The sequence below is a fragment of the Xiphophorus maculatus genome, chromosome 17 (assembly GCF_002775205.1).
Source record: "Xiphophorus maculatus strain JP 163 A chromosome 17, X_maculatus-5.0-male, whole genome shotgun sequence".
Classification (NCBI taxonomy): Eukaryota; Metazoa; Chordata; class Actinopteri; order Cyprinodontiformes; family Poeciliidae; genus Xiphophorus; species Xiphophorus maculatus.
The window spans coordinates 5,088,194-5,104,302 of NC_036459.1; the positions used below are offsets into that span (position 1 = coordinate 5,088,194).

Here is a 16,109-nt window from a genome sequence, read left to right on the forward strand (position 1 = left end):
AGTATTCATTTTGTAATTGACTCATTTTGTGCATTCGTTTTGGTTATAAAAAGAAAAAAAACGTTAAATGTTAACATTCTAGTCTCCTGTGCCTCATCATGTTATAGTTTCAACCATGTAAGTGTTCACAGCAGTGTTGCTCCACACTTCCATATTGTGCATGCTTGATTCTAATTATTTTTTGCTCTAGGGGGTAAGGAGAAATCCCAAGTGGTACCTGCTGCTTCCACATCTTTCACCATGGACAACCTTCAGGAGAGCTCGGCTTATAAGATCCAGGTTTCCCCTATGATTGGTGGAAGAGAGGGAAGTCCTGTCCTGGTCACTGCACGGACATGTGGGTTCTCAATTCCCATTACACTGAGCAGAAACGTATTGCCTAATGTGTCCACACATCTTTACAATGCAGTGTGTAGATTTTAAATTAGGAGGAAATTGTATCAGAAGGGAAAAACTTTGAAGAGGCATCTCTTTAACAGTCAGACTTTAATTATTTTATTATTTAGCTTGTGCATCTGTTTTTGTAATTTTGTGATCTAGTGGATCTTCCAAAAGTGGAAGGGTTTGCTGCCCTGAACACAACTGAGAGCAGCGCAGTTCTGAACTGGACTCGTGTAGCAGGAGTTTCTGGGTATCTTCTCTCTTGGAGGCATATTTCAGGTCAGTGTGTTGATGACAAATCTTTGTTTTTGGATCACTTAAGTTCTGCACATTTCAGTAAAACCCAAGAAGTTAAATTACCTCTGCAAAGTAGAGATTTGAGAACTGAACCAATTGTGGTTTTAAAGTCATTATATGTCTCAACAATTTCTATAAAAGTGGGTGTGCTGCATTTTAACATAAGGATAACATACTTGTGGTTAAATTTTCTTGATAAATGAATATAATTCCTTATAAAAATGATCTCAATTAGACTTTGAAATTATTTGATTGGCAAAACGCAATATAATGACACACTGCTATTAATTTCTTGATGAATAAATGTCACTAATTTGTTCTTCCTGTTTTTAGTGTTGGACACAAAAACAGAAACCCTGGGTCCTGCCTTTTCATCCTATAAGATCAGTGACCTGCAGTATGGTAGAACATACATTTTCTCCATCAGACCATTGTACGGCGAAGTGGAGGGGCCTATAAGCACCATATATCAGAGGATATGTAAGAATTTACACAAATAGTTTGAACAAGCAATCTGTGAAGTTCTATTTTAGATTTCAGTACGAATTGTATGTGCAATTGAAATATAAACTTTGGTTTTGTTCTGTTGTCTTCACTCCTATCATTATGCACAGTTTATTTAGAAACACACAAAAACATTGTTAGATTAAGAAATAAAATTGTAGTTTCATTACATTTACATAGAACATACAAAACATAATTTTGACTTAACACTGCAGAATTTTATATCTTAAAAAAATAGAGACCATAATGTTTAATATTATAACATTATTTTGTTAGAAATAACAAGGTCCTTTGGGTTCAAGCCCTCACAGCGTACAGATATAAAGTACAGATGTAAAAACTGTAAAGGAAATAAATTAAGAATAGTGATGATCAAGTGACCGAGTGAGAAATGGGACAAATGTTCCTGAGACTGATGTCAGAGAGGTAGACGGCTACAAGAAGCATCTCACTGAAGTCATTACAGCCAATAGCTGTGAGGGTGACCTAAGTAAAAATGAGTATAGTATTTAAATGCAATCAAAAGGCTTGTTTTTTTTTTTATGAATAAACAATATCTATATGTACTAGTAGATGATGTAATTTGTAAGTTTAATATTAAAAAAATCTTAAACTGTTTTATATTCAATTTTACCAAAGTGTTTTGCAGGTACTTCTTTAGTTTGGCTTACCTTATAACTAAAAATGATGGTTTTTATGAATTTCAGTAGGGCAGGATGATCCTGTGAAACCAGTCCAATTTGTTGGTGCAACTGTGACCCCGAAACCCCCTCGTGTCACAGCTGGCCCCAGCACCGTGTTCGTCGTCAACCCAACCATTGCTCAACCAGCCGCCAGGGACACTGAGCCCCCCACAGCTGCACCACCAGCTAACTCCATAACTACTAAAAAGCCTCCAGTCCAGCTCAGTGTCACTAAGGCCAAGGAGGCTGCAGTCACTTCACTGAAAGTATCCACAGGCTCCACAAAGTCAACAGCTCCACCACAGCCAGGTTTTTCAGAAATGCTGCTCACAGTCTGTTTAATATGAGAATATCAAACATCCATGTGTTAGGCATGTCTTCTCTGTTTCATCAGTATGTGGGAAGACCAAAGCAGACATAGTCTTCTTGGTGGATGAGTCGTCAAGCATCGGCGTTAACAACTTTGCCAAGATGAAAGACTTCATTTTCCGAGTGACCACTTACTTCCCCGTTATCGGCGCACACGGCACACAGGTCTGTCACTTAGTGAAATCGGTCTTGTTCTCTCTTTTGTTGGCTTGATGATTTGCTGAAAATTAGCCCCGGACCTGCATCACTTTGGCTACAAGTATTTTTGAACAAATTCAAAGCTGGTTTTAATGCTGCAGATGCTGTTTTATATTACTGATAACTGTAGTTCACAAAACATACTTTTTGTTCAGGGTAGGATTAAATAACTGTAACATGTTGTGAAGTTTTTTAATAATTGGACATAATCAGACAGAAAAATTATTAAAGTAAAGGTGCTCAGCTACTTGGCTTTGTACTTAAGATGTCTGAGAATATTAGCAGAAGGAAGAAAGCACAAAAAAATGGAGCAACTACTAAACATCTGTCATGATTATCCATTCAGCACTCTTACATTAGATCAAAAAGCCAATATGCTGATTATGAGCACTTTTCTCCTTTGTCATCTTGTAGGTTGCCGTGGTTCATTACAGCGATGAGCCTCGTATTGAGTTCTATCTAAGTGACTTCAAAGACAGAAACTCTGTGCTCAGGGCTATCAGAGGCCTGCGCTACAGAGGTGGCAACACCAGAACAGGTGAGCTAAAACGACTCAAAGGTGAACCGTGTTTTTCTCTGTCTTCCACAGCCTCAAATGGCAGGTAAATCTTTTAAAAGTGATTTGTCTATTGATGTCACAACCTTAAGGATGTACCATACTGATGTAGAGGGAAAAAGAAAAAAAACAATCTCCTTTACTGCTATGATGTTGATGCTCTTAATATGTTTTTTTCTGACACAAGCCAATAAAATTGACTTTAAAAAGCAAAGTAAAATGACTTAACAATAAACACTGTTTATAGAAACTAAAGAAGATCAACATGTTGGAAATAGAAGTTATCTGAATACTATATTAGGATATTTGTGTCTTCAGGAAAAGGCATCGGCTATGTTCTGCAGGAACTGTTCAAAGAGTCTTTGGGGATGAGGCAAGATGTGGCCCATGTCCTGGTTCTGATCACAGATGGCAGGGCCCAGGATGATGTGACACCACCTTCCAGGATTGCACGGGCTTTAGGTGAGTTTCGGAAACCTCTGAATCCCTGAAAAACTTAATAATACAGGGTCTTTTAAATGTGTTCTTGCCTATTTCACACATTTTGTCTGTTCTGAGAGCTTGGATATTGACAACCTTTTGTATCCAAAGAACCATTCTAACTAATACTTGATTGGAGCTGAAAAAACCTGTGTGAGCCTTTTGGAAAAAATGTACTTTTCCAAGTTTTATAATGCCCAACTTTTTAAAAATTAGTCTCTGGTTAAATTTAATTTGTAGTTTTAGCTCTCAGGAAAAAAACCTAAAAACAAAATGTTCTACTCTTGCTGACATTCTGTTGTGGAGTTTCTACTAATTAAAATGGAACAAAATAGTAGTTGATTTATATATTTACAATAGACTAAAACTAGGTACTATATAATTGTGCTCTCTTTTGTTCCTATGGCAATATCTCTTTTTAATGCAGTACAAGGTAGGGGGACTTGTACCTGATTTAGTGTTTGTAGCAACTGTCGGTCAATCATGAAATACACGGCTGTACTCTTCCCATTATGTCTTGATTTGTATTTCATGTCCTTTTGGTATGTTTTGTTTTTATTTTTTAATCTTTGATACTTTGTCTTTTAGTTTTTATACTTGCTGCAACATCAATTGCCCATTTGGGATACGAATAAATCTGAATCTGTGAAATGGAATGATTTCAAAATTAGGTGTGTTAAATTTGTGTTAAAGCCCCTAATGTCAATGTAGACCAAATCTTCTTCCACACATTTGCTGCACAAAATACATGATGTCTGGTAAAATGTAAATGTAACCGTTAATTGTTTATTTTATCTGTGGATTCCTTATTCCAACTTAGCCGTAAAGGTGCGATTTGTGGAATGCGCAACTAATAGTTGATAGATAAAAGCTCTGATTTAAGTTTATGACTTTCACTGCAAGTTTGCAGTTGTGTGAAACTCTTTGTGTCTCTGGATGATTGAACGGTGCTCCTTAAACTGCTGAAAAATATTTCACATCAAACGACTGCACTGAATGAGTTCATCTTAATATGAAATTATATTGGTTGAAGAAAATATGTTAGCATATTGATACACTTTTAATTATAGAAGTGAACAAACTTAACTCTTGAAATAGAGAAATTATATCTCAATTTAATTTAAACACTTTGGTGAATACTGAATTATTGCAGGTACATTGCTGTATACAACATTGAATATTTCAATCTATTTCTCTGTAGGGGTTAGCATATTAGCAGTTGGAGTTTCCAATGCAGACATCGAGGAGCTCAATAAAATTGCAGCTCCCAGAAGCTATAAAAATATCTTCTACTCGCCAACCTTTGATGACTTCCCCTCCATAGAGAGAGAATTTATCCAAAGCATCTGCAGTGAGGAGCTTCTCTCTGAATTCAAACTACAGGATGAGGTAAGAAAAGGAAAGACTGCCTCAATAGTTTTCTTCTTACTTCTCATACTACAATGAGTGGAATGAGTTTATATTCCCTGCACACACAAAAGAAAAACAATGCCAATCGAAGCATCGCAGTTATCTTGTGGTAATGATGCGGTTTTATTGTATGTAGAAGTCTTTCAGAGCACACAGGAATGTGCAATTTCGATTTGTGTAGAGATGGGAGTTATTCATGTGGAAAAGGAGACATTCAGTCCATCTTCAAACACACAAACAATAGCTCTGCAGGAGCAAATACGTCACCGTTCTTGACTTCATTTTGACGTCAGAGCAGTGGATAGAGGAGATGAATGCAGAGAGAGATCCAATGTCAAAGGCAAGCCTTCTATGCCATTAGGCTCCATTGGAGAGTTAACATTGTGTTCTTTTCTTGTCATTTCGTGCTCAGTTTGCTCAGTTGGACACTCCGACTGAAGACCCTGAGGAGCTGAATAAGCCTTTAGGTCCCTGCGCCTCACAGTGTGCCAAGGTGTGTACCCCTCAACAAACTGAACAAGTAAATCTGAATTTGGTTTTGGTTTGCTGCTCATAATCATCTTAATTGTATGCTTCAACAGGGCCAGAAAGGGGAAAAGGTGTGTTAACTGTCTCACAGTAGCATTTTAGATTATTTAAATTGGTGTTTTAGTAATCTGTTTTTCTTCATTTTAGGGAAACGGTTTTGGTCTTGGTGGTTTGGTATGTTTACTCTTTATATTTGATCATTTTTTTCTCATAGTTTAATTTATTCTGCATTTTTCAGACTTTTTTTCATCATGCTGTAACTTTATAAAATATAATTTTGTAGCAATTTAGGCAAAGCCCTGGACAGTTTGATCCTTTCATATCATCCAAAGGAGAAAGAGGAGAGAAGGTAAGAACCAACATGCAAACTCCAACATGCATTTTCATGCTATCATGCATTGTAATATCTCTGCCCCATTGTGCCAGCAGAACAATGTAAATTCCACATTACTGATCCCAATATACATACAGTCTTCAAGCCTGGAGCACATCAACAGTGATGCACATATTTAAATATTTCACATATTTGTGATGAGACAAAATCCCTTTCATATGAGATTGAGGACTCAATCTCATAGGAAAATTGTTTTCCTATGTGGGACACGTAGGAACACCTGTGCCACGCTCCACTTAGAAATAGGAACTCTGACCCGGAAAGTGTATCATGCTAACTTCTTCAGCAGTTGACACAAATACTTTGGGCATTTGTATCTTGGCAACAGATATGCTGAATTTGCTTTTACTGCACGTGCATGTCATCAAATTCTTGCCAAAAATGTGACCTTATCATGAAAATCAGGGTTCATGTCCAAGGAGAGCAAACAGAAAGTCCCCAGATGCATTTTAGCCCCAGTCTTTGTAAAACTATAGTCAATTCTAAACACTGCCCTCTGGTGACCAAAATGTGCAACAGAAATCAATGTAATGAACATATTTAAGTGTACAAAACCACAATTTGTGCAACAACCTTCAAAATGAACGAACTTAACAGCTTTTCTGCCTGTTTGATAACAAACGTGAAGTATTCACATCATATTAAGAAAATTATTTCAATGTGTTATTTCTTAATCCTGAGGAAGTTATCAATCAATCAATCACATTTTATTTGTATAGCACATTTCAGCAGCAAGACATTTCAAAGTGCTTTACATCATTACAAACACAGAATCACAATGCAACATAGAATCAATCATTAAGTCAAGTTACATCAATAAGTTTGTAATTGATTACATTTCAAATGCAATTCTAAACAGGTGGGTTTTCAGTTGAGATTTAAAGGAAGTCAGTGTTTCAGCTGTTTTACAGTTTTCTGGAAGTTTGTTCCAAATTTGTGGTGCATAGATGCTGAAAGCTGCTTCTCCTCGTTTGGTTCTGGTTCTGGGGATGCAGAGCAGAACCAGAACCAGAAGACCTGAAGTCTTTTTATGCATTTGTGTAAAGATTAAAGTTCTCGATCTATAGGGACCTCCAGGAACAGATGGTATCCCTGGGCTGCCAGGGCGACCAGGACGAACGGGACCTCCAGGTTCTGCTGGTCAGCGGGTAACTAAATTCAGAAATAAATAAATCCCATTGTTAATAGTCAGATTCTGAAAAAAGTCATGTTTTTTTTTTTTTCCAGGGCCTTCCAGGCTTTCCAGGGGAAATGGTGAGATCAAGAAAAGTTTTGAAATAACTTTGTGAACTTGAATTAGTTTGATAAAATATTATTTTTCTCTAAATGCAACAAAAATCATATCTAGCACCTGCTGCTTCTCTTTTCTTTAATGTATCAAGAGGGTCTACCAAAAGGCTGTTGTGGATATGGACAATATATAAACCATAAAATGCCATATTTTTGTGTACCATAAAATAATGGTACACAAGGCACACACAAAACAAATGTTGCAAAGAACAATGGGAAGACGTTTCCAGAGACATACTTTCTAGCTGTGAATGTAGCAAAAGGTGCTTCTGCAAAAGGGACTGAATGTAAACATAGCCACACTTCTCAGTTTTTTGTTTGAAACACAAATTGCACTATTGGTCTGCTACAGAAAATCGGATGAAAATATCTAGAAGTTCGTGCTTGTAACATAATTGTGACAAATTTAAAGGGATATGAAAACCACAAATTATTAATCTTAGTGGAAAGTCTGGAGACAATGGATTTAAAGAAATTATTAGGTTTTATAAAATGTTTTGATCTTTTTAAATGTCAAATTAATTTTGTATTTTATCTCTTCATGCTGTCTCATCTCTGTCCTTCGGCAGGGTCCTCCAGGTGTCCCCGGCTCCAAGGGACAAAGGGGAGAGAGAGTAAGTCAGATGTTGAGCTAAATTCTCCAGACTGAGTTCACCAGAATTTTTCCTATTTCCTGAATTAATATCTGCAGCGACTTATGAATGTTGTGCAAAACTTCACCTTTTACTTTTGTTGCATCAAAGGGAGAGCCTGGCTATGTCATAGCTGGTACAGATTCAAATTTTGTGCCTGGAAGAAAAGGAGAACCTGGATCTTCAGTAAGTTTTAAAGAAAGTGTTTGGCGTTGAGTGATGCTGAGCAGTTCAAACCTAATTTCCTGGAGTTGCTCAGGGCCCGCAGGGACCACCTGGGGTACCGGGAGCGAATGGATCACCTGGCCTCCCTGGCCAGCCAGGCCCGCCAGGATCACCAGGAATATCTGTGAAGGTAGATCTTCACTATTTCTCTTTGTTTTATCCTTACCCACTGATGTGTTGCGTAACAAACTGAATAATTTGGGAGAAATGGAGATATTTTTGGTACGTTGATCCAGCTGTGCTGCTTTTCTTTTTGTGCTTTGTAGGGAGATCCTGGAGCTACGGGAGCCAAAGTAAGTATGAAGCCTCTTTTGTGTTTCTTTGTGTTAAATGACTTGTTGGTTCTTTGGCTTTAATTTTACTTTAACACAATTCTTGCACTTAAGCCTATTTTTATAACTGCAGATTCACTTTCTTTGTTATATAATATGCTGGGTTTCTTCATAAATTTTTGAAAGGGTTTACGAGGGAAGCAAGGCTTGAAAGGAGACAAAGGAGAGCTGGGAAAAGATGTAAGTTCATAATTGTTACATTTATAGATAGTGGGAAAAGACATTGTCCAAGAAAGAAGGGCTAATATTTAAATTTAATGAGCAAAAAAAATATTGAAATACTCCTTTTTAAAAATGTTTTTCTTTCACTGTTACATTATGCAAACTCCTGCAGGGTATTGCAGGTCTTCCTGGTCCCATTGGCATTGATGGCATACCAGGATTACCAGGTCACAAAGGAGAAAAGGTAAAACATCCTTTATACCTGTGAGTGAATACATCTTGGACTTACAGATTTAATTTGCTATGGATGCATCTTCTGCAGGGTAAAGACGGACAAGGTATACAAGGAATCCAAGGTCCTCAAGGAGAGAAAGGTGACAAGGTACATAAGTAGAGCTTCAATGTTGCTGTGTTGAATTTAGCACAATTTCAAAAGTGTTGAGAAAAGAAACAATGGAAATGCATATTGGTTGTCATTGTGCTATGATCACAAATACAAAAGAATGAAGGCTGTTGATACTTAAAAATAGGTGGTTTGGTCAGATAAGACGGACAAACCTTTAGTCAAACACTTCATGTGTCCTGGCAGAAAACAAGAAAATGGTGCAAAGCTCCCACTCTGTATGCTCCAACCTTGAACAATGATGAAAGGCTAGCTGCTTCTACTGAGCAAAAGAGTTTGTTTACTGTCCTAACAGGAGAGGTGTCTAATGGTGCCAAATGTACTTTGGACAATAACAATTTTTCTGAATGTTTTTGTTTATTTTACAGGGAAATATTGGCTTAACAGGAGCAGAGGGACCAAAGGTACAAAACATTGATCTTCAGCATGAAAAATGTCATATATTTAATAAAAAAAATAAATACATGTATATGTTTTGTCCTTCTAGGGTGACCGTGGAGACCAGGGCATCCAGGGACTGGGTGGACCCCGGGTTTGTAGTTCATTTCTATGTTCAGCTGATTTCATGCAACAACCTTTGCTTGTCTTTACCCTGCAGAGAATATGAATTAATTGTGCTAGCTTGGAATGAGTTATAATCAACGTTTTTTAACTGAGGCTAAGACTCTGTGATGAAGAGATTCATTTGATGTGACTCATTTTTACTCTCAGGGGAAAAAGGGATTGAAAGGAGAAAAAGGGGACAAGGTGAGTTTGTCTCCTTCAGTAATGTATTCTCCCCTCATTAAATTGAAAACTCTTTATGTTGTGCTAAAATTGAATCATTTTTATTTCAGCTATGCATAAGACTGATAATGGTGGGTGTGCATGTAGATGTAAAATCTGTAAACTCTTTTTTTATTATTATTATTCTTTTAGGGAGAGCAGGGAGAGAAAGGACCAGATGGACCACAAGGACCTCAAGTTAGTCAAGTTTATTATTAGTAAAAATATAGATGTCACACAAGAACACCTACTGTAACTTTAAAAAATATAAACACATACAATAAAGTTTTTATTTTCCTTTTTTCAATGGAAAATAAAAACTAGAAATGCTTCTAATCTTGTACATCATCTTAGCAGAGATACTCAAATTTTTAAATGAACGAATAAGGAAGTCGCTTTCAAGATCCGATTCTAATTAACATGGTTTGAAGATTTTTTAGTAAAACTTTTGATTCTCAATGGGTAAATTAAAGAGTTAGTCGTTTTTCCGGTTCTGTTGTTTTTGATTTGAACTGTTGTCTTCGGGACCAACAACAGATTTTAATAGACTACACCACTGAATTGTCATAGAGACAGCAAACCAAGTTTTAATAAAAAATCCAGCGTTGACAAGTTGATTCAACTGTTTCCAGGGATTAATTGGGCCAGTTGGATTGAAAGGGGATGAAGGACAAAGAGGAGCCCCTGGAGATCCTGCGATGGGTGTAAGAAAAAATAATTATGCATTTAAATAACACATATTAAAGCGTTTATCACTGAGTTTCCTTCTTTTTGTCAACCAATCTGGCAGATAATTGGCCCACCTGGAAAAAAAGGTGCCAGGGTGAGTCAGTTTCTATCATCATCTTTATTGATTCTACTTTTTTTAGGTAAAATAACACAATATATTTACAAGCAGTATAATTTTAACATAAACCCCAATTCACCACTAAGGAAATCTTGGTATTGCTGCTCTCAGCACTACACAATTAGTTTTGTTTTTCCACTTCTGAGTTTTTTGATTAAAAATCTGGATCATTTCATTATGTATGGCACATTTCTTCCTTCACTTGTTGAGGAGAAAACACCATCAGTATTCTCAACAAATGCATGCAAAGTTGCATTTGAGGGCGATGCCTCTGCAGAGTGCAATGCATTGCACAGCCATCCACACCATCCAAATTTTGGATGGTGTTTTAATTTGGCAAAGTTCTGCCTGCGCACACCTTGACGAGTGTAGTTCAAATAAATTTTGCACAAAAATCCAAAATCTGTGTGCATTTCACGGAACATTTGGAGATATTTTCAGCAAGTTAACGGAACATGAAGTTGTGGCATTTTGTGACTACACTTTATTTTACTTTATTTTTTTAATTTAGCCATTTAGATTGCAAATCTCTTTTTCAAGGGAGTACATGTGTCATTACATGTCCACCATTTCCCTTCCTGTTGCTCCTCCTATTTCCGATCATCCTCCCCCCCCTCCTCTTATGCTAAATGTGATGTTGGGCTTTTTTATGACAAGCAATACATTTTGCAGTTGTAGCCTGAGAAGCTTACAACTTCATTTGGGCACTCAAAGCCTGGTCAATTTGGAGGTGTGTGTGTCTTTCCCCTTTTGAGTCTACTGCACATCAGTCTCTACAAACCATTGGAGATTAGGCTGGAAACTTTTTGAAAATAACATTTAAGTAGATATCAAACTTTTCATTAAACTTGTATTTTTTTATTCATTTTTATTGGCCTAAAATATTCTAATCTTCAATGCCAAGTTTTCATTCACTGTAAACCCAAATGGCATCAACTGCAGCAACAGAATTGATGCTTGAAAATATCAGTGTGTATTTAATCTATGCCTCGCTTTGTGAATGGAGTTACTGAGATAAATTAGCTTTACTGTAACCTAATTGGTTTACCATGACTGTATAATGAAAAGATGGGGACACATGTTTATAGTCGACAAGTTTAGTCACTAAAACTATTCATTGATTGGAAGACCCACAGCCTCACGTGCTTTTAAGTTGGCCAAATTTATTGGTCTTAACTGGTTGAAGATGCATCTCTGAGCTGTGGGGAAGTGATGCTTTTGATGTTTTGCTCCATGAAAACATTGCTAATTAATTGTTCAGGGTATTCTTGCACACTCACTCAGCCCTCTGGGTCCGCTTATCAAACACAATTAAGATTTCTCTCATTAAGGTTTGCAGTCGGTTTCTGAATGCTTCAAGGGGACCTTTTTAATGTCAGTCCACAGGGTATCATTTGGAGTGGGAGGGGGGGAAACTTTGCCACACTCATGAGTGTGTGTCCACATTGTGTATGTGAACATTTTCCTCCTACAGGGAGATCTCGGCCCAATTGGTCAAACAGGCCCTCAGGGAATAAAAGGAGAGCAAGGAGAGAAAGGAGAGAAGGTGAAAAGAAAAAGAAATATTGTTTTTGTCTTCATATATTAAAGTAGAAGCAGAGGAAATATAAATGTAGTTGTTTTGTTCTGGTTCATGCAGGGAAGTCCTGGTTTTGGGATTCCAGGTCTGCCAGGACAGAAGGGGATAAATGGTGAGAGGGTGAGTTGCTAACACAGTTTTCATCTTGTGAAGCAAAAAAATGCAAATAAATACATTAAAAAAATTATTTGAAATGTTTTGCTATATTTAGGGAAATGTTGGTCTATCAGGAAAACCAGGACCAAAGGTCAGTGAAATTTTGTCAATGTGAAATAAGTTTTTCTTCTTTTTTTTCACATCAGTTAAAGTATTTGGTAAAGTTCTTGTGTATTAAATTAAATCTCCCTCAGTAAAAAAATAAATAAATACTGAAAAACATTTGTTCTCCACGCGTACATCATATTTTCACAACTTTTTTCAAGCACCATTTGCGATATGAAATGGCCGCTATTATAACAGAACCCACAATGACTCAATAATTACTGATGGAAAGAAAAGGTTGGGTTAATCTCCAGGGTTCTCAGTATTTTTCAGGTGGAGAGTTGTTTTTTTTTGAAGAACCTCATTCCCCGTCACAGGAAGCAGCAGATTTTATCAAGGATGCTCTAACACTAACGGCTTGCAATTTAGCTATTACCACCAGCAGACTTTATGATAGTCTTTATGATGGTCAGCCTGATGCTTGGAGTGAAGGGCTTAGACAAAGTTTTACCTTTTTATTATTATTACCAGAACAGGATTTAAGCAAAATTCACTTGGTTACCAGTAAAATAAATGAGTACTTAAATTTCTCCGTGTTTAATACTTGGTTTAGTTAAACCAGGTTTTAAAGTGGGGTCATTTTTAAACCCTTATAATATTTTAAGTATTTACTGAGGTTGAAAACAAGATTTATGTTTTTTTTGTTGTTGTTTTTTTTAGGGCAAAGATGGTGCAAAAGGAGAGAAGGGAAGTGTTGGCTTGCCTGGAAATTCTGGAGAACCAGGATTAAGAGGTAAAGATGTAAGTAAGTCCTGTGTGGCTGTTAAACAGCAATTAAAATGAGTTGTCAGTATAATAATCCTGTTCATTTCATTACATCGGATTATTTGTAATAGTGGATTAAAATTCCAACCAACCACAGCAGACTGCTAGCAATACTCCGGTCAAAGTACAACACTATTTACACCCATTAAATCTTTGTGTTGTAGTGTTTTAACCACAAGCTTCAATGGATTTAAAAATCATTTTTAAATTAAAGGGAGTTGAATACATTTTCTCACCACTCTTTTGAGAACATTTTCACAAAGTCACGTCTCTTTCTTCTTCCACTTAACAGTTATGCTCCACTATGTTCTGATGTCAGATAAAATCCCAAAATGTAGATACTTTTGCTATGTGGTGTATTTTAAGTTTTTTTAATTGTTAAAACTTGAGCAAATGTCCAACGACATCAACACAAAGTTTTCACTGAAGTGAAGGTCAGAAAATGTCAACTTTAGCTTTTCCTTGATTTCACGTCCAGCCTGTACAAACAACCATGTGTCGACAAATGCTTCAATATTCATTCTTACTTGTCCATATAGGGAGCACCTGGAGCGAAGGGAGAGCCAGGAATGAAGGTACGGTCAGTCTATGTGGTTTCATTTGAGCTTTTAGTGTCTTACTCTGCTTTTCTGTAGTAAGTTATTAGCAATTAGGACATAGCTTGAAATATTGCTGTAAAATATCTATTTTTTGTGAACCTTGCAGGGTGACACAGGGTTAACTGGAGAGCCTGGTGAAAGAGGAATAAGGGTATTGTTGGTTTTTTTGCCTTCTTAAAATTGAGATAAGTGGCAAAAAACACAGATTTGAATGAAAATTCAAAAGTGTTTGATTATATTTAATCAATCATGTTTGATTAAATACAATCAAAAACGATGGCAGTTAAAGAACAGATTTGTATCCAATCTGTGATTCAGTTGAATAATTAACATGTTTGCATCAAACATTCAGTTTGCTTAGATTTGGTAAAGATGTCAAACTGAAAAAAATGCACAAATAAACGTTTTCCTTTGTAAACCTATTTTACCTCAGTTGTTCCTTTATGTTACAACTTTAATTATACTATATCAATGTTTGCTCTAGTTTAAGACTATATCCTAATCGAAAGCTTAATTCTGTTGATTTGTTGTTAATCAGGGTCCATTGGGGTTACCAGGGCGACCAGGTGACCCTGGAGAAAAAGGTGAACCAAGTCTTCCTGTAAGTTGTATTACATGATGGTCACTCCATTTTACTGCGCTCCCAGATTTTTAGTAACATTCAGGCATTTATTTGCCCACCCTTTATTTATTCTATTAAAGGGTACTGATGGAAAGAAAGGCGATAAAGGAGAGATGGTATGTTTGCGTGTGCACCCTCTCCCCCTCTCAGTGATGTTGCTGTTTATTGTTTCTCTTTCTCGCTGCTTTCTGATCATTCTTCTGTGTCAGTCATCCTTTAAATGCTGCACAACCTTTTATCCTCTTGTGAAGACATGATTCCTGATTTGATACGATGCTAATTAACTTTGCTTTTTGTGTGTGTCACCCTTGGAAGCACAGTCTAATTTTCCCTTGTGCTGCAAACACTTGGTGTTTGGTGTGACGCCTTAGATCCTAACTGTTGCTTTGTTCCTGTTCTTTTAACGCAACTGGGATTGAAACAAAGGGGAAACCTGGACCCCCGGGAACACAAGTAAGCAAATCTGAATCACTGTTTTTATACTTTTCGTTCCTTAAAACATATCAACGTTTTGACAATATTTGCTTTTAATTGTTTTTCTTGGGAGTAAATGAGATTTGTTGTCCTGATAATCACCAGGTTGTTGCAGAAAACAGCGTACTGACCAGAGTTATTAAGGTAACAAGAACAGAAAGCATGCAGCATCCTCAGTCAGAACTGAGCTTTTTTTCCATTAGATGATAACCCTTAGTTTTTCTCTGCTGTGTTTTTATCGTTTTCAACAGGGTGACCCTGGAGAACCGGGCCAGCCAGGTCTGAGAGGAGAAACTGGTCTTCCTGGGCCAAGAGTAAGGATTCGTCCCCTTATGTGTCAAGTTAAATATATATATTAAACTAAGCTGCTTATTTTTACAGATATCATTAAGAGACGTAAACTGAAACTCAAAAGTTTCAATTTATGATGATATCAGGATGTAAAATTGGTGATTATTCTCTAGAGTAATTAAATTCAAATTCAATTTAAAACATACTCTATTAATCTCAAACTGAAAATCAGTGATCAAAATGGCTACTTTTGAACACATGCTGTGTTTGGTTACAGAAAACATGTTTTTAGGTTAATAATAAATATTGTATGACTTGTAAAGAAATGTCATTAAATAATCATTATTTAAACTGTAACATAAGATAACAGCAAATTCCAATTGGCTGAAAGATCACATAAAAGCATGAGGAATAGGTGGGGCAGGGTTGTGCTTGAACTGGGACAATACATTGAATCTAATCAATATATCACTCATCTCCAGCTGTATATTGCATTTCTGTTTTGTTTTGTTGTTTGGTACAAAGATGTGTAAACTGTCCTGGAATAAGTTCACAGTTTTTAAGGGATTTTAAAGCATATCAATTAATGAAAATTGCTTGAAATTATTTGCGAACAATGGACAACAACAGTGCTAACAGATGCAGTTACATAAATATTTACTTTCAAGAATTTTATTTGATAGCAATCAGTGAGTTTTCTTAAACATTAAAATTTTTTTCCAGGGACCAGAAGGAAAACCTGGATTACCAGGAAATTTGCAGGTGAATTAAAATAAAATTCCTTGTTAACATTCTTCTGTTTGTGGACTTAATCTTAGATTAAAAATGTTTTCAAATATGAAATTTTTTGTTTTACAGGGCTCTGGAAGAGATGGACTTGACAGCCTTCCAGGAATAAAGGTTGAATTGTTGAAAAGTACAATCAAGAGGTCTCTGTAACTTCTCATTTCACTCAACAAAATAAAAGATGTTTTGTCTTCTGTGTAGGGAGATAAAGGGCATAAAGGTGAACCTGGTCCAGTAAGTACATACAAAATACAATAAATGGTTCCTTTAAGTAGC

At 36.5% G+C, this 16,109-nt stretch overlaps 1 protein-coding gene and 1 long non-coding RNA gene across 6 annotated transcripts in view; one reads left to right on the forward strand and one right to left on the reverse strand.

The window, feature by feature from the left end:
* The window catches only part of LOC102218208 (collagen alpha-1(VII) chain-like), a 67,527-nt gene that overhangs the window by 23,918 nt on the left and 27,500 nt on the right, over positions 1-16,109 (forward strand). For all 5 annotated transcript variants that reach the window (XM_023350284.1, XM_023350283.1, XM_023350286.1 and 2 more), the window contains exons 18-58: positions 191-337; positions 541-660; positions 1,012-1,158; positions 1,890-2,174; positions 2,260-2,399; positions 2,847-2,970; positions 3,307-3,450; positions 4,670-4,857; positions 5,291-5,371; positions 5,460-5,477; positions 5,554-5,580; positions 5,690-5,755; positions 6,868-6,948; positions 7,028-7,054; positions 7,660-7,704; positions 7,834-7,908; positions 7,982-8,077; positions 8,214-8,240; positions 8,406-8,459; positions 8,614-8,685; positions 8,764-8,823; positions 9,213-9,248; positions 9,332-9,376; positions 9,556-9,591; positions 9,763-9,807; positions 10,242-10,313; positions 10,400-10,432; positions 11,931-12,002; positions 12,096-12,155; positions 12,247-12,282; positions 12,957-13,037; positions 13,601-13,636; positions 13,767-13,811; positions 14,199-14,261; positions 14,363-14,398; positions 14,709-14,735; positions 14,862-14,900; positions 15,008-15,070; positions 15,771-15,809; positions 15,906-15,947; positions 16,035-16,067. In XM_023350284.1, the coding sequence (XP_023206052.1) occupies positions 191-337; positions 541-660; positions 1,012-1,158; positions 1,890-2,174; positions 2,260-2,399; positions 2,847-2,970; positions 3,307-3,450; positions 4,670-4,857; positions 5,291-5,371; positions 5,460-5,477; positions 5,554-5,580; positions 5,690-5,755; positions 6,868-6,948; positions 7,028-7,054; positions 7,660-7,704; positions 7,834-7,908; positions 7,982-8,077; positions 8,214-8,240; positions 8,406-8,459; positions 8,614-8,685; positions 8,764-8,823; positions 9,213-9,248; positions 9,332-9,376; positions 9,556-9,591; positions 9,763-9,807; positions 10,242-10,313; positions 10,400-10,432; positions 11,931-12,002; positions 12,096-12,155; positions 12,247-12,282; positions 12,957-13,037; positions 13,601-13,636; positions 13,767-13,811; positions 14,199-14,261; positions 14,363-14,398; positions 14,709-14,735; positions 14,862-14,900; positions 15,008-15,070; positions 15,771-15,809; positions 15,906-15,947; positions 16,035-16,067 (2,963 nt within the window). The remainder of the gene's footprint in view (positions 1-190; positions 338-540; positions 661-1,011; positions 1,159-1,889; positions 2,175-2,259; positions 2,400-2,846; positions 2,971-3,306; positions 3,451-4,669; positions 4,858-5,290; positions 5,372-5,459; positions 5,478-5,553; positions 5,581-5,689; positions 5,756-6,867; positions 6,949-7,027; positions 7,055-7,659; positions 7,705-7,833; positions 7,909-7,981; positions 8,078-8,213; positions 8,241-8,405; positions 8,460-8,613; positions 8,686-8,763; positions 8,824-9,212; positions 9,249-9,331; positions 9,377-9,555; positions 9,592-9,762; positions 9,808-10,241; positions 10,314-10,399; positions 10,433-11,930; positions 12,003-12,095; positions 12,156-12,246; positions 12,283-12,956; positions 13,038-13,600; positions 13,637-13,766; positions 13,812-14,198; positions 14,262-14,362; positions 14,399-14,708; positions 14,736-14,861; positions 14,901-15,007; positions 15,071-15,770; positions 15,810-15,905; positions 15,948-16,034; positions 16,068-16,109) is intronic.
* LOC111611840 lies at positions 6,773-9,081 on the reverse strand. Its single transcript, XR_002754267.1, has 3 exons — positions 9,000-9,081; positions 8,731-8,800; positions 6,773-6,952 (listed from the first exon to the last, which is right to left on the reverse strand). It is a non-coding gene; the product is annotated as an uncharacterized LOC111611840 (long non-coding RNA).